Below are 24216 nucleotides of genomic sequence, written 5' to 3'. Positions count from 1 at the left end.
CTTGCATATTCTTGAAGGAGGACTGCTGTACTCTTTGCAGCAGGTTTTTGAAGTTGTCTGGATGTTGTAGCTCTGGAGAATATTTTGGTTTGTGGGTTGGTTGTTAACTGGGTTTTAGGTTGATTTGTTTTTCTTCGCTGAGTTGGTATGCCAAGTTATTTAGAGTAATTTTACACTAAATTCATTTTCCATTCTTTTGGAAAATCACAATTAAAATATGAGAAAAACCCAGACACTTGGATGAGTAAATACGCCCCATCCTTTGTTTTAGTCTGCAATTTGTTTTCCCTTCCTCTACTGGCTTTCTTCTTTATCTCTGAATCCATTTTGAACTTGTCCTTCAGGATTTCAGCTTCTCATGGATTCTCTCCTCCCTCTCTTTCCCTCCCTTTCTCCTGTAATTGTAACTCTTGCACCACCTAACTGCAGTCAACCTTTTGAAACCCTTTCTTCTACTGTAATGAGGAAATCTTCTTCCCCTTTCTCTTGATCACCTTTTATGAGTTCTGTCATTTTATCTGAACTTGAATTTTATTTTTTTTTCAGTCTTGTGGCTGGGTTTTTTTTGTTTTTTTCCCTCCTCATTTAAGTCTTTCTGTACGTTGGTATGAACTCCCAGGGACTTAGAAATGTTGCACGGTATTTTTGTAAATAAGGATATGTTTCATGGGTCTGTGCCTGCTGCGTAGCTGATGAAAGAATCTCTTTCCCTCTCTGTGTCTCTGTTTTACACCCTCTGTCTGTCTTGTCTGTTTAAACTGGAAACTCTTCAAGGCAGGGCTTTTTCTTTTTATGTATTTGTGAACCAATTTAGCAGGGTCTTGATGTCATTGTCATAAAAATAATTCTTATTAAAAAAAAAAGAAAACAGCAACCATGCAGTATACAAGCCTTAGAAGGATACAATGCCATTTTGACACAGTAATGTTTTTTTCCCTGATCCTTGCCTGCGTGCCACTATTGTGTTGCCTCGGCATTGTGCCGCCTCCTTTAGATTGTGAGCTCTCCAGAGCAGGCACCAAGGATGGTGGATTCGCGCCGGGAGAGTCAAAATCATCCCCTTCCCTTTGTAACAGCACCCATCTTGCCAACAGATCACCTGTGTCATGTGGTTCTTGGTGCCTTTTATGCTTTTGGGTTGTTGGGCTTTTGTTTGCTTTTTAATGTAATACCTTTGAATTAAGACACAGTGAATGCACATCAGTACTGCCCCACTGGGTGCTGAGAGTGTCAGTTTAAGAATGGATGGTGGAGCTTGGAGTTGTGAATATTCTTGGCACATCAGAAGCACTGGGATAAATGTGAAGCTCAATAATTTCTGGACCTTCTTCCAGGATTTGTGCAATGATGGAGGTGGAAAAATGGTTTATTGTCAACTTTCCTGTAGATTTTTGACCCACATGACAGTTCTGTGCTGGCTTTTCCAATCACTAAATAAAATGTTCTATAAAGATGGAAGGACTTCAGGCAGAAGAAAAAAAACGAGGATGGCTGCTGACTGGGAAGATTTTTTGTCACCTATCCTAAACAGAATTTCTGACATCTCAAATTGAATAGCTAAGAAGCCAAAGTAAATCTGGGAGAGAAAAAGGAAAGGAAAAGAGAAGGCAACTAAAAGTTTGGAAAATAATGCTATTTCCATAAACTCATGGTAAATATATGATGGAATTAAGAAAATGCATGAAGATTTTACAACTTAAAAAATTTTGGAACATGATCAGGATGTTTTCATCAGCAGCAGTAGTTCCTTCACTGTGTTTGGTCTTTTCTTGTGGAAACGTAAGTATTTGTCAGAGGTAAATGTAAATTGTCAGACTAATACCTGAATGCAGAAGAAACGAGTAAATGTGTTACCATGCCTTATAGATATTAAAACTAGCTAACACCTATGACTAAATAACCTTTCAAGGAACTAAAGCAACCTGTCAAGCAGAAAATGTTGTTAGGGTGTAATGTGGAGAACCTCTTGTGTACTGGGTAAAGCAGTGTTTTGCGTGGGGTTTGGTATTGGTTTTGTTGTTTGGTTTTTTCCCTTTTTTTTGTTCCCTCTATCCTTATCTCTTGTGACTGGCTGCATTCATGTGTTCTCCAGTGAGTGCTGCTGGGGGAAGAGATATAGCCTGCAGTGGCTGTGCAGTAAGGGTGAAAAGAGTTGTCATGGTAGAAAGTTACTTTAAAAGCCTTAAAATGGATTGATGTGGTCAACTTTGCAATCACCAACATGGTTCCATGTCTAATCCTTTCTTTTTTTCCTTTTTTTGAGGACTTGCAAGTTGTTTCATCTGTATCACTAAGCAGAATTCAATTTTGTATGTTTTTCCATTACTGATATACAAAGAGACAAAACTGACTAGCTTAGGTAGTATGTTTTACCATGAAACAAACTTAAAAATATTGCTACTTGACTGAAAACATTGAGTGTATTTAGACAAAAATCAGGAAACCCAAGTTTTTCGTGGGTAGTTTTTCTGCAACAATCACTTTCTACTTTATTTTTAATATAGAACAGAATATCAGAGAACTGTAGCAAAGGTTAATCTTGAATTTCAGTTGGTTTTTGTTCATCTAATCATTTTAATCCCAGTCAGGTAAGTGACTGTGATATGATTTCAACCTTGCTGGGTTCAGAAATGCAAAGGTAAATTCATCAGAACATGAAAGTGATTGTTCCTTTTTGCCTGTGGAAGCAAACACAAAAGAAGCTTGTCATGCAAAAATCACTCATAAAATACAAGTCATAGATACAGCAGGGTGTGGCAGCTGATTAAAGTGCACTGCTGATTCTCTTTCCAGGATTCCAGTGTACTACTATTCCTGATATTTCTCCTGAATTTTTTAGTTTGAAATACTGGAAGAGCTGGAAAAGGGTTATGAACAGCATTCAGAGAGCTGTTTGGGGTTAAAGAGGCACATGCAACTTCAGAGGGCTTCATGAAAATTGAGTGAAAATAAAAATTCAGTTATATGTGTGATAAAATGGAATTAGTATCTTTTTTCCTTTTCCATCCAGCATTGCATAAAATATGTTAGAAATAGATCACATTCTGTTTTCATTCTTAAAAAAATAAAACCCAACAAAAATAAATAAAGGGGGAAAAAAAAAGCACAAAAGGTCTCTTTTGTAATGATTGTTTTGAAATTAGAGCTCTACCCATAACTGATCAGGACAATCTCTCATACAATTAAGCATGAGTTACTCATATTTTAATCTAGGCATACATTTATTCCTTATTACTAGGTTGGTTAGTTTATGGTTTTTTTAGTCATATAAGCTGAATTAGCTTTCCTTTTATCTGGTGTAACCAATTCTTATAATTTCTTAGGGACTTACCTTTGAATACCTAAGATTTGTATCTACCAGTTTCTTTCAGTGCAAATGGACAGAGCACACACTGATCTCCCCTGTATTCTTAATTGCTAAAAGTACTATTGATATTGTGCAGCCACAAGGAGGCAGAGAGAGGAAAACTTGTAAATGTCTGTGATATTCTTATTTCCATTCCAGATCAAACAATTGGAAGCCAGAAACACTCTCTTCTCTGTACCATTTCCCATATATTGCTCACTTAAAATGAGGAGTTGAAACATGGGTGAAAGGGGCTCATTTTTGTATTGTAAAATGTTGCCTGTCCTGATTTAAAAGCTGCTTTATAACAAGAATTATGTTGGCTCTTGCAAAATTAATGTGACATGGTACTACTGTAACATTTATTAATTTTGCACATGTGGAATATATACAGTCTAGGGTGGATATTTTTCAGCCTCCTTCTTCCTTCTCTTAATGTGTGCAAAACCTTGATCCTGGCCTTTAAAGAACATTTGCAAAAGTTCTTTCTCCTCTTTTGCATTTTCAAAGTCTTTTAAATTTGTCAAAAAGACTAGATTGGATGTAAATTGTACTCTGGAATGGTAGCACACTTGGATGAATTTACTATCCTCTGGAATAATGCTTTGCACAGAACTAAACACCGTGTAACCATTAAGTGTGAGACTTTTTGGCTTTCACCCTGATGTTTAAAGTTGAAAGCAGTAGCTCATTGTCAGTAAAGACAAAGATGTGGCTTTCTTCAGAAATTGCTCTGTGTGGGGACCTGACTCAAAGTTCCTGTTGCCATGGTCACTGTGATTTTAGCTCTTGCCATATTGCAGGGGGTATGGCCCAGTCGCTTAGATGGGGACCCTGAGAGGGACTGAGGCCCTGATTTGGTGGTGGTTTGAGGGTAGGTGTATGTACCAAGGAACAGATACCAACATATCTCAGCCTCTTGTGTGGCTCATTATGCTTCCTGTAAGATATCTGTATATTAGTGTTAAGATGTATGGAATATTAGTGTTTCCCTACCTCACAGGGGTGTTGTGAGGATAAATGTGTGAAAAAGCCATTCTATATTTGAGTTAAGCAAAAGCTTTGTGATGGAGCCAATCAATGGACAAACCACTGAAGGTACATAGAGGAACTGGAAGTTGAAGGATGATGTCAGGGGTTTCTGACTGTGTAGTACTAAGTAGATTCTGGATTTGTTACCTTCTAGCTGTGGCAGCTGAACATGAGAACTGGGTTTGATGTGATTAACGCTATGTAATTGTGCAGAACAAAATAGGAGTTCACTTTTGAGCCCCTGTCCTGAGAAATTAAGGAAGTCCCTGGTTTGTTTTACTGGGGATATTATCCACTTTGTTATTTGAGGTGTACTTCCTCATTTCTGCAACCAAAATGTCTGTCAGCTCTGGTCCCAGCGCAGATCAGTCAAACTCAATATGTCTTCTTTGCCTCTTTACCATACTTACTCACCAGTGAGTGCACTGGGCTCCTCAATTAGGAACAGATTTCTCGTTGGCACTCTGATTAAAAAGAGAAAAAGTAGGCTATGGAGAGGATATTTACTCAGGCTCTCAATGTTTACCTGCTTTCTGTAAAGTGGTTGAGGGAAAGGAGATTCCTCAGAAATTGTTGAATGCTCAGTATATGCCAATTATCTCTGCTTTTTCCTTCTCTTGGTGTCATAGTGGATGCTGTTTAAATGTTTGAATTAAGGCTTGGTGAAAAGGCATATTTGAGACACTGTCTTGGACTACTCATGCAGGAGTCTTCTGTCTGTTCATAAGCTATCCCTCCTTTTTCATATTTTTTGAAAGAAGTGACATAGCTAACAAAGTTGATGTTGAAGTTTTCATCACTGTGTTTTATAGCTGAAGTGTTCACTGGGATGTGTGGGGCTATGAGAAGGTCTTGCAGCCATTTAGCAGGCACAATTCCAAGCACTGGTTAGCAGTTTGAAAGTTGTGTTTGCAGCGTTGCCTTCTGAAGACTCCAGATCTTTTAAAACTCAATGTAGTTTTCAAAGCAAAATGGTCATATTGATCATACTAAGGCAGTTTTTAATTCTGGGGCTTTTTGTAAGGCATTGTTGTATTTGTAGTTGAAGAATTGTATTGGAAAAAGTGGGGAGTATTTATGGACATAACTGTGGTAAATGTTTTAGTTTGCTATTGTTAGTTAGGGCCAAAATGATTTGGGCTGTTCTTGAAGTATATCAAAAAGCACTTTCTTATTCAGAGACAAATTCCTCATGGCATGCATTAAAGTCCACAAATCTTAAAGAAAGCAAAAAGAAAAAGATTCTTTAAGAGATATGCAAGTTTTGTTTGGATGGTGATGGTTTGTGAAACACTTTAAAAATTCTTTCCCATGATGTCTTTTTCTTAGGGTATGTACATTAAGTCAACATATGATGGTCTTCATGTAATTACTGGAACAACAGAAAATGTAAGTATTGTTAATACTGTATGTTCAGGCCTGGAAGCCTTTCTGACCTTACCTGTGGTTAATGCTTTCCCTTTGCTATAAACTACATTTTGCTTGCAAAACTTGTGCTAGTTGGCTGTTAAGGACCAATGGCATGTTGGACAGCAGAGATGCTTGTGCTTGTTTATCTCAAACTGAAAGAGTTGTTCCCAGTTAAGGACCAAGAAAATCAGTCTTGATTTGTTCTTGCAAGACACCTAAAATACTCTGATCAAGACAGGAAGCAGCTGTCTTGGAGTTACTTTGCTCTGTGAATAAAAGATAAATGTCTATATTATGTTTAGGCTGTTACGCTGGAGTTTGCTGCAGTATTAGACAAACAGCTTTTATATTTTCCATCTATCAAGCTTCATTTTGTAATAAATGAGTGCATGGAAATGGACATCCCTTCACATTGACAAATAACCATGTATTTCTGCATGAACTTCTGAGTAATGCCTATGGAAAGGAACACTTGTTACCAGTGTACTAATTCTCACTGAAGGCATTAAAAACAAGTGAAACATAATAGACTACTTTTCAAAACCCTTTGAAATACAACCTCCTTCCCTTGTACACCATATTTAGGGAACTGTCTGTCTGTTAGGAGTTGAGTGAAATTATAATTTTGGGGGAAAAGGCTTCTATCCATGATCTTCAGTTAATGTGGAACAATCACTAAACAACAATGAACTGTTCCATAATGGTTTAGGCAATTCCTTTCAAAGATTTTGATGGCATTTTCTTAAAATGAAGCTGTCAGAAATGTTTGTTTTATCATGCTACTGTGTCATCCTGTGGGAAGTGCAAACTACCTACATGGCACTTAGACTGCTGCATCTGACCTGCAGTGAGGTTCTGTTAGCATCTCTATAAAATAGGAGTATTATTTTCATCCTTTCATAGGAGCTGCAATCTGATAGCCTTTTTCCTTTCTGTTTTCTGCTGTGGGCAGGATATCCATGGGTTATAACTAATAGATAATACCTGTTGTAAAATTTGTGTGAATGCCACCTGTCTTGGAATAAGAAAATGTAAGGAATTTCAAGGAAAATAAAAATTGTAGACAGTCAGGCCTACAGCTACAGACATCATTAGTGAAATTAGCAAAACTAAACAAACCAAACAGAACTACAGTTGAGCTTAATCTAGAAAATGTATGAACCAAAGAGAACAATTTTTACAGTTGAATCTCTCAAATTAAAGAAGGAACAATTTCTTTCCATAACTTACTAATGGATTTAATTTCCCAGGGGCAAAGATAAAAATAAAATCTTAATGCATTCCCTCAAAACTCTTATCTTTTGTGATTCATGAATATAATTTAAAGCTATGTCAGGAAGCTTCAGTCATGATGACTCTTCTGCTGTTATTACTGACTCTTTCACTCACTGTGACACCCTGGAGGTGCTCACAGCAGACCAAGAAACTGCACTCTGTTGTCAAGGGAAAAAGCTGTTTTGTGTTAAAGCATTTGTGAAAATGAGTAGTGCTTTAGAGAGAGAAGGGTGTCTCCTGCTTTTAAGAACACAATTTCTAGCTGCTTTCTTTAACACACACATACATGCACATGCTCGTGCACACACATACACACAGAGTTTTGATTTTTGTAGATGGGAAGAGAAACATCTAAGCAGCATAGCCAGAACAAGATCACAGTGGTGCACATGAGATCTGACCTGCTGGTCTTGACGTGTTTCCTCTTTGCCATACAGTTTTAACTTCTAGGAAAGAAGAATCCAAATTCTTACATTTGAATGAAATTTTGTGTCCTTTCAATTTCCAAATCTGCTCTTCCAAGTGAGACAATTATAGACTTTTTTGTCTGAAAGATCCTGGAGAAGAACATATGTCTGTATTAAACTGTATTAAACACAGTATCATGGTAGTGCTCTCCACATCAATGTAAGAGAGTAGTTTTGTAAAGGCAGTTCTGCTTTTTCTGTCTGGCATTTGAGGTGTTTGATGTCCAGCTGCAAAGCCCGTTAGAGTTTGGATCTTGCTGTTCGGCATTAGGAGTCATCTCCCCCAGCACATCAGCCCTGCAGATCAAAGCAGCTGAGCTCTAAAGCTTGGACTGAGACAGAGCAGTGTTCCTCACAGGTCACTGCCCTATAAGGGCTTCTCTCCAGTGGCCCTGTAGCATTAGAGCAAGCTGAGCTTTCCAGTTCCTGTCATCTGTCTTTCATTTGGAAGTAACAATCTAAATGGTGTATTGGTCCAGCAAAAGATTTTAGGTTTCTTGTTGAGTAGCCCTTCTAGACCGTGTTGGAGAGATTCTTTTAATTCACAAACCAAATGTGTCCTTAAATAAGACAATTTTGTCCTTTGGTTTTCCAATAAAAAAGAGCATTTTTCTAAAGTAATAGCATGCAGTGTCTCTCCAGCAGGAATGTGGCTTTGAAGGGGTGCACCCAGTGTCACCACTAACTGCAATCTGGTTGGCTTTGCAGGGTCAGGGTACCCTTAGATCGCAGGAAAAAGAGACTTTTTAGAAGAAATAACACCAAAATCTCCACTGTGGGCATGCAGCAGTTGTCCTACAGGGGCTCTTAACTGGACTTTCAGAGAGTGTGGGTATACCAGGGGAAAAAGACAACATTTAGCCTAAAGGACAAAAGTAAATCTTTTCTAAAGAATAAATCCTAAGCAGATTCTGAATAGCTTTTAATTATTGATGTGTGAGCTTCAGTGACAGGTGCTTCCATCTCTTCAACTCCCTGTTGAACCGAATTACCAGCTAATGAAGATACAGTTGTGGTGTGGCACGCTTTGTTACTCCTAGTAGGAATTTATGAGTGGATTCTGTGCTTAATGATCAGCATATACATCTAAAAAAGGAAGACCTTATCACTTCTCCTCTGTTTTCCTTAAATAGGCATGATAAAAGGTACTATTTTACAGCAAGGTCTGTTTTTTTACTGGAGAGGAAAAGACAATAAGGAACAGGAGTTATAACCCCTTCATAAGACCACAGCCTTGACATTTCTTTATAAAGGATTTTTACCTCACCTTGTGTTTGATTGCAGTGAGGCTTTTTTAATATAGGCTTTTCCAGTTTGAAAATTCTCAGACATATTTTAATAGCTTGGCGAACTGCTGCACAGAATGCCTGTTTTGTCACGACTTAAGCTATGAATGCTGAAGACTCTGTAAAGCAAAGGGTGTATAATAATAAAATGCTAAAGAGTTCAAGGGTAATGACACGGGATCCACTTACATCTGAGCTAAAAGAGCTGTATTTCATAGGAGGATTATAAAGATTTTAGAGGTATGAATGAGGAGTGAAATGGCAGACAGAAGACAGATTATTAGGACAATCGCCAGTGTTAAAGTTTTTCCCCAAGTCACTCAACCAATACCTTTATTGCTTAAATAGTCAAGGCTGCTGTTCTTTATTAAGTAAAATGAAATTCTTATTAGCCCAGTTTGATTTGGGATGTTCTGTGCAATGTCTGCTAGGACTGAGTCATGAGTGACCTTTCTTTCAGCCTCTCATGTCTCTTGGATATCTTTAACTTGAACACTATCCTTAACTAAGGCCAAGAATTATGTGACTTGAACTAGAAAGTCATGGCCTAGCTATGGGGGGATGTGTTTTGAATAGGGATGTAGTGCATAGGTTATTACAAAAGGTCCACATTTCAGGCCTGGAGCACTTTCTTTAGATGATCCCTTATCTCACATGAAAATTAATTTCATTTCACTCCTTTACATAAAATTTGTAGCAGGTTTTTTTTTTTTGAAACCTGCTCCTGAGCAACCTGCTTCGTTTGCGTTTTTTTTTTTAAACTGTCAGTCTCACCTTCTACTGTGGAGTCAATTAAGTGCCTCCTGGCAGCCACAGTATTGCGAGAAAAGTGAAAGTGTGACTCTCTGAAAAACGGAAAGAATTTATTTTCCTTTAAACTTACAGATACTCCCCTCAGCAAACAGTTGGTCTACTGTAAAGGGAGAAGAAGGGCAAATTTTGGGGGCTTTCACTTTATGGAAGAGGGTTTTTTTGTTGCGGGTTTTATTTTTATTTGGTTTTTTTGTTGTTACTGAGGATTTTTTTTGAGGCAAAAGCAAAGTACCAAACTAATTTGCTTTTCTGAAAGTGTGATCACTGTAGGATTTTGATGATGGTTGCATTTCTTTCACCCTAATAATGTTCCAAAACAAAAGTTACCATTAAAGTACTCACTCTTCCTAGGTTGTACCTAACCTAATCTACTCTTCTTGTGTACTCTTTGCTGAACAGTAATTTACTGAAGCTCTCTGCAACATATTGAAATGTTGCAGAATAAAAAGACAATTTTATGAAGTTTGTTTATATGGAATTGCCAGTTAGTTTTGGTAGGTTCAAAAGTCAGCCAAAGATTGACTTTTGAGGCTTAAGAGATGTCAGGCAGATTAAAGCATCCTTCTCTCAGAATGAAATTCAAAAGAAATCCTTAGGACTCAGTTATCATATATATTCACACCTTTCTTAACGTGATTTTATTGTGTAGAATAGTGCATATCATTTTTCTCCAACAAGAACAAACTGATTTATTAAATATTTCTTTAATTCTTTATTTCACAGTAGAATGTCATTATCAATCTAACCTGAATTACACAGCTTAGCAATCATACTGCTGAAAGAGAGATGATGACCGGTAAGACCTGTATTCTTGATCATCTCTTTTATTTTAAATTCAGTCACCTGCAGATCGGTGCAAGAAAATCCATGCTGGGGATGAAGTGATTCAAGTTAACCACCAAACTGTGGTATGTATAACTATGTTCTGTGTCAATTGGAGATAGAGGTGTCGTGGCACATTAGCATGTGTAGAGAAGAAATGTGTAGAAAAATGTGTATTTATAAATCATTATTTCTTCTAACATCTAAATTTTCCTTTTCTCTTTTGAAACCACACAGTTCTGAAGTTTTAAGCTAAACCCTGATCATCTGAGTATTACAGGAGATACCAAGTTAGGCGAAATAGCTGTGGCTTGGGAGATCTGTTAGGCTGTTTTCTACTTACCCATGATCTGTTAATAAACAGTTGGTTTAAGTGTAATGGAAATTTTGGGTTGAAGGGCTGCAGGGAGTTGGAAATATTGTGCCCTTGTGGGTATAAGATCAAGAATACTTCCTGGAATCTGGAAAACTTAGTACTTTCCAAACGTACCAGACACTGTTAGAGTGTGTTTTTTAAGAAGACAAGCATGTGAAATTCGTATAGGGATACCTAGGGTGATTGACTTAATTTAAAGACAGGTTTTTAAACTTGGAAACTTAAATGAAACAAAACTTTCAGATATGATAGTCAAGAAAACTAACACCTTGCAAATTGCCCTTTGTGGGAACAGATACTTGTTAGTTTCTGGTGATTTTATTTAGGATTAGTGAACTGTTAAAATGAATTTACCTTTTCTAAGGTAGGGCTTTGTAAGAGAAAAGAGCAGACTGTCAGTATAGAAAGCAGCTATTTTTCCAGAGTATGAAGTTTCTTGAGAGTAGTGAAAGTCAATATATGATGTTAGTTACGTGTGTTCTTGCAAGCATTTTAACAGCCAAGAAAATACCATGTCCCATTGTTATTATTCTGGCAGTTGTTTGTAAAGGTTGTGTTTTGTCATTCCACACGGGGCTCCACTTCCAGCTTTAGGCCACTGTACATCATGTCAGCCCCCTGCACAGATTAGGGTTATATTTCACTATGATTTCACTCCAGTTGAGTTTGAAGTAAAATATACTGTACATATGTAGACCCTAATGGATGAGAAGCCACCATTTGAGCTATGCAATGTAATTTGGTAAATCTGAGCAGGTCAGGGTGAATTTTAATGTTGTGTTGGCCATATAGCTTCTTTATCCCATGTTGTATCCCATGTTGTATCCCATGATTACTTTTCACATACAGTTGATGACTAATTTCTCTGGTTTTCTGCACTAAGAGAGCTTATGACCTCAATTTAATTTGAAAAACATCTTAGAACATTATTATTTTGGCTATTAAAATATATACACATCTGAAGAAGCACATCATTAAGCATTCAGTACTTGCACTAGCTAGTTTCTCCAACAATTTCTGATGGTGCTGTAAAGTTGCCTTGTCAACTTGAAAATTTCCAGTTGGCTAGGTATTTATTCTAGTTTTCTTAGCACATATGCACTGCTTTTATTTGGTGGAAAGTTCAGATTCTTACTCCTAACACTAACAGTAATGTTTTGAGTAGCCTTAAGATGAGCTTTCTTACCTAGTTGGATGGAATATTTAATGTAGGAGTTGAGTGTCCTGGCTTTTGCATAAGTGAAGTATTTTCAGTGGCACAGAAAAAAGTACTGATTGTATTTCTAGGCAAAAGGACCATAGGGAGCTAAGACAAACTTAGTTCAATATGGTGCAGTGGATATGTATAGTAATAGACTAAATCACACATTTACTTAGACTTTACTTTGTTGTATCAACAATATAATTGAAATAGTTGTCATCATTGATACTGTATCCAATGTATACATGTAATTTTCTTGTGTTCTAGTGTTGATTTTCCTCAGTGAAAGTCAACTAGGATTTTCTTAGAAATGTGGTAGTACCTCCCATGTTACCTTTGCAAAAGTACACTTCATTCACTCTTCAATTTATAAAGCCCCAATATTTCATTTTTTGTATAGATTCTGCAGAATTTGACAAGAGTCTAAGTAAATCCTTTTGTATTTCAGCCCCTATAATGAAGAATTTACTGTCCAGTTCTAGGAATTTGTTTTTCTGGGAAGACGTATTATTCCTTACAGTGACTCTTGCTTAGGAGATAAATAATTCTGAAGATACTACATTTTGTTTATACTGTTTATTGATTTTTTTTCACACCTGATATACTACTCACCAGCTGCAAATACAGGACAGCTTGCTCCCTGTAGCTTATCATACATACCATATGTAACTCATCAGACTTACATCACTACTATTGACCATAGAAGTAACTGACTAAATTTTTTAGATATCTGATTCTAAAGCTGTAGGGAAATATTATTCACATGTAGCTGTTATTAAGGTGATGTCTTGTAAATGAAGACTCAAAGTATAAAAAAATATAAAAATCTTAACTTTAATTTATTTTATAATTAAACCTCTTTTTAAAAATTTTCTTCAGTTATTTCTGTGTATTTTTTCTGTCAAATTGAAGTTAATGTCTGTCTTTTGTACTTTATATTTCAAAGAATAAATACAAATACAAGGAGGAGAAGTTCCATACAATTGGTTTAAAAATCCAACTTGTTCGATAATACTTTTTACAAGAATCACATTTTAATCACTACGAAAGGGCTGCTTTTTCAGAAAGCCCACTGGCTTTCAAATAAGCAGCATGACAAGGTAGGAGAATAGTTAAGTGATTTATACTGATTTTCATTATGCATGTCCTAAAACTGGGTGTCAAATAGTTTTAAATTGTCTGTTGACATCCTTTGCTTGTAGTGATGCTTAATCTTCATAGTATTTCATTTGGCAGTGAAATCAAAGAATTTCAAGTGATTATTTTGATTGTTTGCTATTCGACAGAAAACATGCATAGCAGGATTATTCCACTTGTTGCTGGCAGGATGCTTGGAATGTAAATATCTTCTAAATTTTTAAATTTGAAAAAATTGATTAGGCCTAAAATAATGAAAAGTTAATGTTCAGAAAATTGTTCTTTATATAGTGGTTTATTGAGGTTAAATAGCTATGTGAATCTTCTGTGTCAGTTTTGCCTTACAGGACAGATCTATCCTTAAATAACTTAGCTCTGTAAGTAAGGGTCATAACTCCCTCCATCGTGAGAAGGTCATGGACCTGTTGGACCAAGTCCAGAGGAGATCACAAAGATGATCCTAGGGCTGGAACACCTCTCCTTAAGAAGAGGCTGAGAGAGCTGGGGTTGGTCATCCTGGAGAAGAAGAGGCTTTGAGGAGACTTTGTAGCACCTCCCAGTACTTAAAGGGGCTACAAGAGAGCTACAAGAGAGGGACTTTTTACGAGGGTCTTTATAGATAGACTAAGGGGAATAGCTTTAAACAGAAAGAGGGCAAGTTTAGATTAGATGTTAGAAGAAATTCTTTGCTGGGAGGCTTGTAAGGGACTGGAAAAAGTTGCCCAGAGAAGCTACAGATGCCCCATCCCTGGAAGTGTTCAAGGCCAGGTTGGAGAGGGCTTTGTGGGGATGTCCCTGCCCATGGGAGGGTGTTGGACACTAGGTGATCTTTAAGGTCTCTTCCAACCCAAATGATTCTGTGACTCCTCTATTAAGATTCAAAGGATTTAGACAATGTCTTCTCCTAAACTTCACTGAAAATTCCATTCTTAATCTTCTCTAAAAGCCTGTGTGTCTAAAATATTTCCAGTGTAAACAAACAGGCAAAAACACCTTCCTCACTCGGGTATTTCAGAATTTGCACTGTACTGCAGCTCTCATGTTAGTGCCCATATATAATTCAGGAGCCTATTTTGGCTCAAGATAGTCCTTTTTTTAACCAACTGAAACGGCAGGAGACTATATTATTGGTTAAATGAATTAGTCCTCTCCACAGTACTCTTTCTGGTTGCATCAATGATAAAACCATAGAGAAAATACTCCAAGCAGAAAACAGGGATGTGCAGACTCAGGATGATACAGTATTCTTGATTAACAGTCGGTTCTTGTGTAATAGTTTTTTTATTTTGGAGGCATATTTGCACATTCCATATACTTGGAATACAAGTATGATGACTTACAGATTGAATACACATTTGATATGACGTGAGAGACTTGTGGATTCCCAAAATTTGTGTTTGTTGGCTAAAATTCATCAGAGTTTTTGTAAATATTGGTGATGGAAAAAAATAGTTGGTTGTGATCAGCTATCAGTCTGTTGCATGTAGAAGCTGGTAGGTTTAATGTATTTAACACCTATAAGTTGGAATTGGGTTTTTTCGGAATCTTGTAGTAGGTAACACTTAGCTTTTATACAGCAGGTTTCTTACTGTGGAGACTCCAGTGTGCCAAACCAAGTCCACATAATTGACTTGCAGGAACTCTTTTTATATTTGCAGTACAAAAACATAGAGGAGATTTTGCTAAAATTCTTCTGAAGCATGACAGGTACATTTCAAGATCATACCTTGCTTTGTTGGAAGGGTATACACTTAAGAGTGTGATGCCTTTCTAGATACTCATCCTAACTTAAATCTTTGTTTAGAAAAATAAGAGAACAGATTTTTAAGTTTCACTGTACAATTAGTGAGGAGAGTTCAACTTCCACAGAATGTCTTAGGATTTGCTGGGAGATGGTAAATTCCAGCTCATGGGAAATACTGAACTTGGGGTGCATATGGATCTCTGGAGTGTATGCATCCAAAATGGAGTTGGCAGTAGATGGCCTCTTATTTTGAGGGAAAACAAAACAAAACACCTCTGAGTAGAAAAATGATGTTGCAAATATTTTTGTAGTTTTTTCTGCACTGTTTCAGATCCAGCTACGCTTTTGTGAGCACAGGTATTTGATTTAAGGCCTTGTTAACCTGGCTTTTAATGGGGCAGTATTTCTAAAAAGGCTTAGTTGAGGAAGTGGGCTGGAATAGTATAAGGCAGAGGGCAGCAGGGTCAGTCCAAGCTTTAAACATTAGATGTTTGACACCTTACACAACTCCCATTAACAACATCCTTATTTAAAGCAGTATTTTTATTTTCTTATGATGCTTGACTTGAACAAGAAAACAGTGCAGCAAGCTCATAAAAGTTCAAGGGAAATAAGCATTATATTCAGTTTCTTTCTGTTGCTGTCATGCATGTGCTTTTATGGAAGAGGATATAGAGGTACAGCTCCCAAATCATGCTTTTAGTAATTTCCTAATCCTTGGGTTTTCTCTGTTTATAAAAGTTTGGTAAATGTTAACACAAATATTTTAATTTTAAAGGTGGGTGGGATTTACATCTGAAGGCTTTTTAGGGCTATTCAGAAATGTTCATGGAAGTCTTTGTGGAAGTAACCTAGTTCTGCAGGGCTCTGTCCTAAACTCTTTGTAGTTTGCCAGGGGAAGGGGGTCCATACTTCTTGGCAATTGTAGTCTGTCCTCCAACCACACTCTCAAAATTCCAGTATAATTCCCTATCCTGTTTTTACGATCTCCATAAGTATTGTGTAGTACTGAGAAAAGAACTAAATTGTCATGATCCCTTTGAAAGAAAAAATATTTTTGTAAATTTCCCTTTACCATGGAGTTTGGGGTGAGATTATATGGTGTTATTTATGTTATCTTTTTTAAATAAATGTGCAGATACACACAGAAATATTTTATATTGCATATGTCAGGGAAGTGTCATATTGCAGAAGTGAAATGTGTGAGGGAGCATGATCTTTCATTTCCCCATGGGAACAAATGCTGGATGCTCTCGTCCATGGAATCTCTTTTCTGTTGATCCCTGGGGCTTGATGTATGGAACACACACCACTTTGATGAGCACAGGCTCATTCTTATGTAAATAGTGTGGTGTGTCAGGGTGGGCATGCAGTTGCACTTCTGTCTCTGGCAGGACAGAACAGCTAACAAACAAGTCATCACATCTGTGTTAAGCCAGCGTAAGCTTTGGCCAACCCATGCTGCTTCATGTTTCTGCCAAACTTTAAATCATTTTCCTTATTAAATGTTCACACTTAAGCACACCTGTGTCATGCTCCAGTGGAATTCCAGTTGTAGCAGAAAGCCACTGGTGCCATTGAGCAGCTACCTGCCTCCTAGATGATAACAGAACTAAACTAAGTCAGTTTTTCTACTTTAAAGTCAACCTGCTTGTCGTAGCTGAAAGCGTTAAATCTGGTTGACTGTGCCCAAGAATGGAAAGGGAACACTGTCAGTGTCACTTGTAAGTCACAAATGGTTGTGGAAACTACTCCTTACTGCCTCTGGTTTTGTGAATGGCACATTTTGTCCTGTGACCTGGGCACTGGCATCCCACATCCCATGTGCTCTTGGATCTGTGCTCCAGAACACCTGATCCCAACCCTCTGCTGCAGTTCGGTGCACTAGAATATGTGCTGGGCATGGTAAACCTATCTGTGGGATTGGTATGGCAGGGATGGAGCTGTGAGCAGTCAAGCACTGAAAGGTTGATGTTGCTGTATGAGTCCTTTCAGGAAGTCCTTTCAAGAAGAAGCTGGTGCAACAAGAGATGCTCGTTGTCTCATATGACTGGGACATGGCTTCAGTAGCCATACACTGTATTTCTAGAAGTGTTCCTTGCCAGCTGATTGTGGTCCTGATCACCTAATGCCATTTACTGCATACTGCAGCTCACTCAAAACCAGATTATTTTTTTTCTGTCCTGGTTGTACCCCAGAATGGACAACTCTACTGTTACTGAGCCCTGGTACTTCACTTGTGTGATTATATAAACATACAGGAACAACATTCAGGAGACTGTTGAGCTCTTACATTCTTTTTCTTTGGGGAAAAGAAGCTCTTTTGTAGTTGAGGACATAGACTGCTTTGTACAAATACAGTTTGGGAATACGCACCTGGGCTGACTTTAAGGCACCAAAGTATCTTTTGAAAGCAGTGTAATTGTGGTTAGAAATCCTCTGCAGACACCAGTTGACTTTTTCTGAGTGTCATGGGTGGGCCTTCATAGTGTCACTGCTGGCAGTAGCCACATTTCTGAGTCCATATCCAAGTCTGGTATTTTTACACAAGCTATACTTAGGACTAAACTCCTGAGGATGGCTTTGCTAAAAACTGCTACAGTATTCTGTGGAGCATTTTTGTGACCTAATTGTTAAATTTGTCTTTCTGCACAGAAAACAGTGGAAGAGGATGCATTTTAATGGTTTGATTTTTTTAGAGGGTTTTTTCTGTTTTGCTGTTTTTCCCCCACATGGTAGCATTTCCATAGAAAAAAGTCCTCTAATTGGTGCTGTAAATGGTATTAATATTTTCAGCATAAATATTGAAAGACAATATGCTGCCAAAATGTTTTTGAATATAATCCTGATAAAAATTATTTTCATATTCTCAGTAGTTGCTACTGGCTGCAAATCTTGGTACAATTTGTATTTGCAGGCAGTTTAAATTAAAATTTTAACAGTATGTTCTCAATAGTGAGAATACTGTGAATTCTGCAGTTAAAATGATTATTCCAGAATATATAATGAGATTATATTTTTTATGCCAGGTAGCAGATATTAAGTAGAATTAGAGTTTTGTGTTTTTAAATTTTTTGATGCCTGTAGAACAGAATACAGATTATATTACTCTTTTTGTCTCATAAGAACAGGTTAAAAAGGCTTATTGTTAGTGTAAGTTCAGGTATGTGTATTTGAAAGGAAGGCAGGTATTATTCTGCTGCTAATAATTTCCTTTTAACTGAGGTTGCTGAAATTTGAAGTACACTGTAGAAAAGATGCTGAAATCTTAAGGAGGGATGTCTTCAAAGTTGTGCATATTAACACCACAGACATTACTGCTGTGCACAGCCTGGACCACATATGAGTTAGGATGGAATAATTTTGAATACTTCTGTGCTTTATGCAGGTAGTAGCTGTGTTCATGACACAGCTGATCTTCAGGTTCTAGCCCAATCTTCTGTTGCATAATCTGTTGTCTTACTCTGGTGAAATTATGAGGTAACTCGTGAGGAAGTATAAAACAGTGATAGTTGTTGTAAAAATAGATCAAAACAGTAAGAAAAGCAAATTAATGCTGTGCCACATGTGAGGAGAAGTTAAAGCAAGGGAAATTCTATGGTTTGAATAGATGTACTCTGAATATGTAAATTTTTGTTTAAAACAACTCAATATATTGGATTAAAACAACTCAATGGCCTGAACAGAGTACATAGTGTATGGCTGGTTATTTTAATAGCAGTAAAATAAACAAAACAAAACAAAACAGCATCTCTCATGACTAAATAATTACTGCTTTTTTAATGACAGTTTCTTTTAATTCCATATCCCTGTCCTTCCTTTTGCTAAGTGATGCTGCATAAGTTTGTGGCTCACTTAAAGGCTTATTTTGGATTTAGATTTTTTTTTTCAGTTTGCTTGGTCATTAGTAACCTTAAGGATTTTCTTTTTTTTACAGTTTCTTTGTACACATGTTGATTTATTTTCACTATATGAATTCAGTCTCAAGAAACATCTGTTTCAAGGGTAGCAGCGCTGTTTAGCTGCAGGACATCTGGGGATCTCAAGTAGTTTATTTTTACACTGAAAAGTTGGGGGGAGGTCAAAGACTGTTGGAATTACTGACTCACTGGAATCATTCTAAAATATTGTGATAATGTAAACCTAATCTGAAAAAAAATTATATATGTGTATGCATGTATGTTTACATATATTTATTGTTTTAATTCTAGGACAAGCATTTGGGGAGTTTAAATACGAGACTGTGCAATGCACACAGACAGAGCTCAAATTCTCATTGTGAGATGAAGCACAGGGCCACAAAAATGAGTTCCTGTAAGGCAGTTGTGGCTGGGAGTTAATACTGCAGGGTCACTCCTGAGGAGCAAATTCCTTATGCCATATGAAATGTGGAGAATTTGGCTTTTCCTCTCCCCTGAGGAAGGGGGAAGCCATCCATGTCCATACTGCAGCTTAATCTGTGAGAAACCAGGGTGTGACCCAGTCTGCCTAAATCCTGCCTGAGCCTCCAGCTCGTGCCACCCGCTCTCCGTGCCTGCTTAGATTTTTATCAGCACTTGAGTTTTCTTAGCACTCACCTGAGGCCGCCCAAGGATGCTGAAATGTCTCTTCTTAGGCAGGGGAGATAATGTCCTTCACCCGGAGTCCTGCTGAAATGGATAGACAGACACCTGCGCTCTCCATACATTCCCTGGAATGTCTTGAAAATGAGGCCAAGCAAGGACTCTGGTGGCAGCACCTTTGTTCATAGGAGTTTAATGTCTGTGCCCTTGCTGAAGAAGGGGTAGGGCCTGCTCATCACAATGTGGCTCTCAGACCCTATTCTCTGCAGTATGTGTTAGCTTGTATTGCGTTTATATTACACAAAAAAAAAGTGATCGCTGGGAATTGGGACCAGACCCCTCAGTTCCTGTATCCTGGTGCAAGGACCTAATGGTTTCTTGCCTGTTGTATGCTTAGGGTTTGTATTGGCATAGTCCCATCAGCACAGTGCTTTGCCCCCATAGAAGGCCTTTGACCTGAATTATGCACATCTTGGTGCTTGAGACACCTTCCTAGCATTTGAAAGATTGAGTTTAGTCCCTCTGAGGATAAATAACACTGAGATCCATGTTTCTGAAAACCTTCCAAATTGCCATTACCTGTCTTTTCTGGTTATCTGTACTCCTGCTTGAAGAGACAGATACATTATAATTACCACACTGGAGACAGCCAGTCACTGCAGGTACCCAAGTGAAGGAAAATGCTTCGGATTTCAGAGGCACACTAAATCTGAGTGAACTGGAATCAGCCCTATTTTTTCAGCTCCATACTCTGAAATGGGGAAATGAGACCCATTTTCCTCAGAAAATTGTACATAGTAACTGACATTTATGTCTGTAAAATGTATCATCAAACGCATGACGTTGGACTCTTTGCTCTTCCAACAAATATGCTCATTTATTTGTTCTAGGATGTTGTGCTAGCAATGGGGTAGCTCTGAGGTGAAGGTTGATTGTATCAGTACAAAATGAAAGGTAAGCATTGCTATTAAACAGTATCCAAGCTTCAATACAGAACTGATTCTGTGTTCCTGGATAAAGCAAATTTTAGTTCCCCTATGAAAAATACAAATAGTTGCCTCCTATACCGAGGTGCTCTGTGGTCATATTACTAATATTGTCAAGTTTGTTGAATATGGTGGTGCTTCGCTGTGCAAATACTTAAAAGGAGCAAGGTAGTAAAATCAGTCAGAAGTTAAGCTCTGGGTCGGATACATTTTCTGGCAAGGAAATATGTTCAGGGCAGCTGAATGAGAGGCAGTGATTTCTGCACTCAACTCTCAGTTTGGATCCTAACTTAGTTTATTCTTGCTAGAGTCTCTTAATTGTGATCTTTAGTGTACATAGCCAAAAATTAATGTAAAAATCACTTGTTTCATGATTTTGTGGTAGTAGGCAAAGGTTTTAGTGAAGTACCAGGAATTATTCAAGTAAAAGGTGTGATTTTCTTCAATGTACTTTAAATACAAACTGTGTTGTTGTGACTTTGGCTATGGTACAGTGCAGTGTGATCCGTGACATTCTAAGGATGCACAGAACTGACTTTTAACAGAATTAAAATTGCATTGATTTAAATAATATAGCCAAGATACTCTTTAATTAGAATTGCAGCCTATGCAATCACAATATTATTAACCTCTCTTCCTTGGGAGAAAACCATTATGCAAGTGTGGAGGCTATTACCATGCTAGCTTAAGAACCTGGATAAATCCCTGAAGAGGCATCTACTGTTCTCCTGACACTGCTTCACCTACCGCATACAGATACAGCTTTCATCTCTGTGGTAGTCCATGCTGTAAACATCCTTTTGTGGTTTCCTCACCAGTCATATTTTCTGGAGACAGAAGACCTATGTCTTTCCATTAATTTTTGGCCTTTTCAGGCATCTGCAGCTGGGGGAAGGGAAGAAGAGACTTGCTACTAACATTTGTTTCATGGGGCTACCAGCTGACCATCCTTGTTTCTGGCCAGTGTTCATGGAAATCAGTCTGTTAATTTAGCAGCATGATGCTGTTGATTTTCTTGTCAGATTCTGAGTTGCTTAACAGCATGCTATGTTTGATACTTATTTGAAGTGCACTGTTGGTGTTTTTTTCTTACGCACTTAGGCACTATTCTTTTTTCATTATATGGAAGATGGTGTTCAATATGGAAGTTCTTATAAAAACACCCATTTCTTAAGGTGAACCCACTTTCCCTCCTAGAAATTGTTCAGGTTTTTTTAGCTGAAAAATGAGTAAAAGCTTGAAGCCTGAAATGTTGATAAATCAAAGCACTCTGGGTTCATGCAACTAATTACAGGCAACATTGGAAGAAAAAGAATTTTGGTTATCTTCCTAGTCCACTAACTTTTTAAAATTAGACACTAGAGTGGATTTTACATATTTGATTAGTTAGAAAATAGGAAATGGCTTTGCAGGTTATATTTAGCAGCGAGGTGTTATTTTCCCTTCAAAAGTGTAAAGATATTTGTAGTGGTTTGGTTCAAAATATCCATTATTTACTTATTTTCCTTCTGTGTGATAAGAATTAGGAGAAACACAGCAGGCACAAAACTTAAAGGAATATAAAGAAGTTTATTAACAGACCTAAAAGAAAGAAAAAAAAGTCAGACTAAACCTTCAGAACACTTTTCCTCCCCCCACCTTCCTCCCTTCTCCCACTGACCATGTAAAAAGACAACCCTTGAGATTTTCAGTAAGTTTACCACCTCTATAAAAAATCTTTTCCAGTTCACTTAGGGAGAGGAGTCTCTCTTGCTCATGCTATGGAGACATCTCCACAAGAAACAGTTCTCTCATGGCTTCAGTGTCACAGCGGGACAGCCGCCTGGGTTGGTTCTCTGCCCGCATGTGAGAGAGAGTCCCTTCCCTCGACTTACAGCTTTCCCCACAACTGCTTTCGAGGGTCCAATCTTGAGCTAATGGGGTACCATTTTAAGGTTGAGCTGTTCAGAAACAAAGTTTCTCTTCACCTATCTCTGGGAGCATCTTCATCTCTAGGAACAGAGGTCTTGTTCTTGCCTGGGAGCAAGGGTCTTCATCATTTTCATCTGTCTCTGTTCAAGCTTCTCATCAAATCACAGCTACTTCAACAGTTGCTTGTTTCAGCACAGGTACTTTTGCTCACAGTTGCAGTTTTACCACTCCACCCCCCATGCTTCATGAAATTTCATCAGGTACTCTGATGTATCATAGTCCATCACCATAGCTTTACAGCAGAATTTCAGCTTCTAGGTTTGAAGCGTCTCCTCTTTCTCCTTTCTCGGGGTTTCAGCTCTTCCTTCATCGCTGACTTTGGCGTCTTTATGGTGTTTTCTTCACGTGCCTTCACCTTTCTCTTTCCTTTAACTCAGGCGAGGATTGGTGTCTGCAGGCTTCATCTGTTCTGGAGAATCTTACAGGAGTGAAAGGGTTAATCTCACCCAGGCCCCACAGCTGGAATTCACCTCTCACTGTTGGCACATGATCTTTGCCGGGCAGCGGCCTCAGATGAATTTTGGCCGCACTGGAGGGCAGGGGAGCCTGGCCGAGCCGTGCCACAGGCTGCCTGCACGGAGCAGGGCTGCGGGTGGAACAGGGCCGCACGGCTCCAGGATGGCCGTGTCCCGGCCGGCTCGGGCCGAGCAGGGCCCGGCCCAGTCCCGCTGGGCTGCCTACAGCCCCCCCCAGTTACCTGTCCAAAAGCCAGAAGCAAGAGAGAGCTTTCCTGGGGTTTGTTCATTCTTAAATGTGGATCACAGAGGCGTGTCAAGCTTCTTAAGTGGCTTAAAAAAGTTGCCAATATTCAAACTAGCCAGCTGATTGATTCTATTGCGTCTAGAGGAAGCTGTAAGCACCTCTGCAGAAAATCGTTTCGTGGCTGGAGCCCTCTTTAACTATGCTAAACCATCACAATATTACTACTTTTACTTTTTACAAATCTGCAGGTCAGGAAATAATTAAAGTAATGCAAAAAAACCCACATTTTTCTTTTCATGGATGCAGAAAGCTTTCATTAACTTTCACGGGACTCTGGTCACCCTTTGAATAGAATTAGGCCTGTAAAAATATGGACTCTGTTCTGTTTACCATTTGACTGCTATTCCACCCTCTTGATGATGTAGTGTCACTGTGTATTGGGTTTGCACACTGGTTTTAAATGATGTAGCTGTTCTTTGGGGATACAAGTCCTAGATTTTTCAGAGTGGAGGTTATTTCATAGCATCCTAAAAATAGTTGGCGTAAGTCCATCCAATTGTATTTGTGCTGCCTGCATGTTAATACTTTACAGATCTCCTTTCTGGATCATAACATACAGCAGTACTTATGAATGAGAACAGGAGCATGGGAATACTGTCTTGAGTGCAGCTGTGTAAAAAAAGAGTCAATGAATGGTCATGCTTACTTTAAGGAAAAAGGAAGATTATTGCCAATCTTGTAAGCTTGTCATAAGGGCAGCAGTAGATTCATCTGGGGAATAAAGTAACTATATAAGAGCAACTTTTAAATATATAAAAGTTAAATTCTTGACAATTTAGAATAGGAATTCAAAATAAAAGTTTAATTTCAGGCTGTTGTAATATTGTCATCCAGATGCACTTGCTGAAAGCCGAGGAAACAGAGAGATCTTTTAAAATATATCTCAGCTTGCTCGGAGGCATGTTCTTTTTCCAGGTGGTAGATGGGGACCTCTAACAGCATCCTTTGCTAAAGCTTCCTGCAGTTTGGGTTAGTGGGTGCTTGGCAAGGAGATGAGGAGGATGTGTTAGGGCTGTGCAGGGCTCC

At 38.2% G+C, this 24216-nt stretch overlaps 1 protein-coding gene across 11 annotated transcripts in view; it reads left to right on the top strand.

The window, feature by feature from the left end:
- The window catches only part of CNKSR2 (connector enhancer of kinase suppressor of Ras 2), a 207474-nt gene that overhangs the window by 85156 nt on the left and 98102 nt on the right, over positions 1-24216 (top strand). For 8 of the 11 annotated variants that reach the window (XM_069000394.1, XM_069000339.1, XM_069000147.1 and 5 more), the window contains exons 7-8: positions 5708-5767; positions 10469-10537. The exons of 2 other annotated variants lie outside the window; for them this stretch is intronic. In XM_069000394.1, coding sequence (XP_068856495.1) covers positions 5708-5767; positions 10469-10537 — 129 coding nt within the window. The remainder of the gene's footprint in view (positions 1-5707; positions 5768-10468; positions 10538-24216) is intronic. One more of the 11 variants, XM_069000076.1, reaches the window with a different exon arrangement.

The sequence above is a fragment of the Aphelocoma coerulescens genome, chromosome 1 (assembly GCF_041296385.1).
Source record: "Aphelocoma coerulescens isolate FSJ_1873_10779 chromosome 1, UR_Acoe_1.0, whole genome shotgun sequence".
NCBI lineage: Eukaryota > Metazoa > Chordata > Aves > Passeriformes > Corvidae > Aphelocoma > Aphelocoma coerulescens.
Note: the sequence above shows the minus strand (reverse complement) of the source record. Positions and strands in the feature narration are given on the sequence as shown.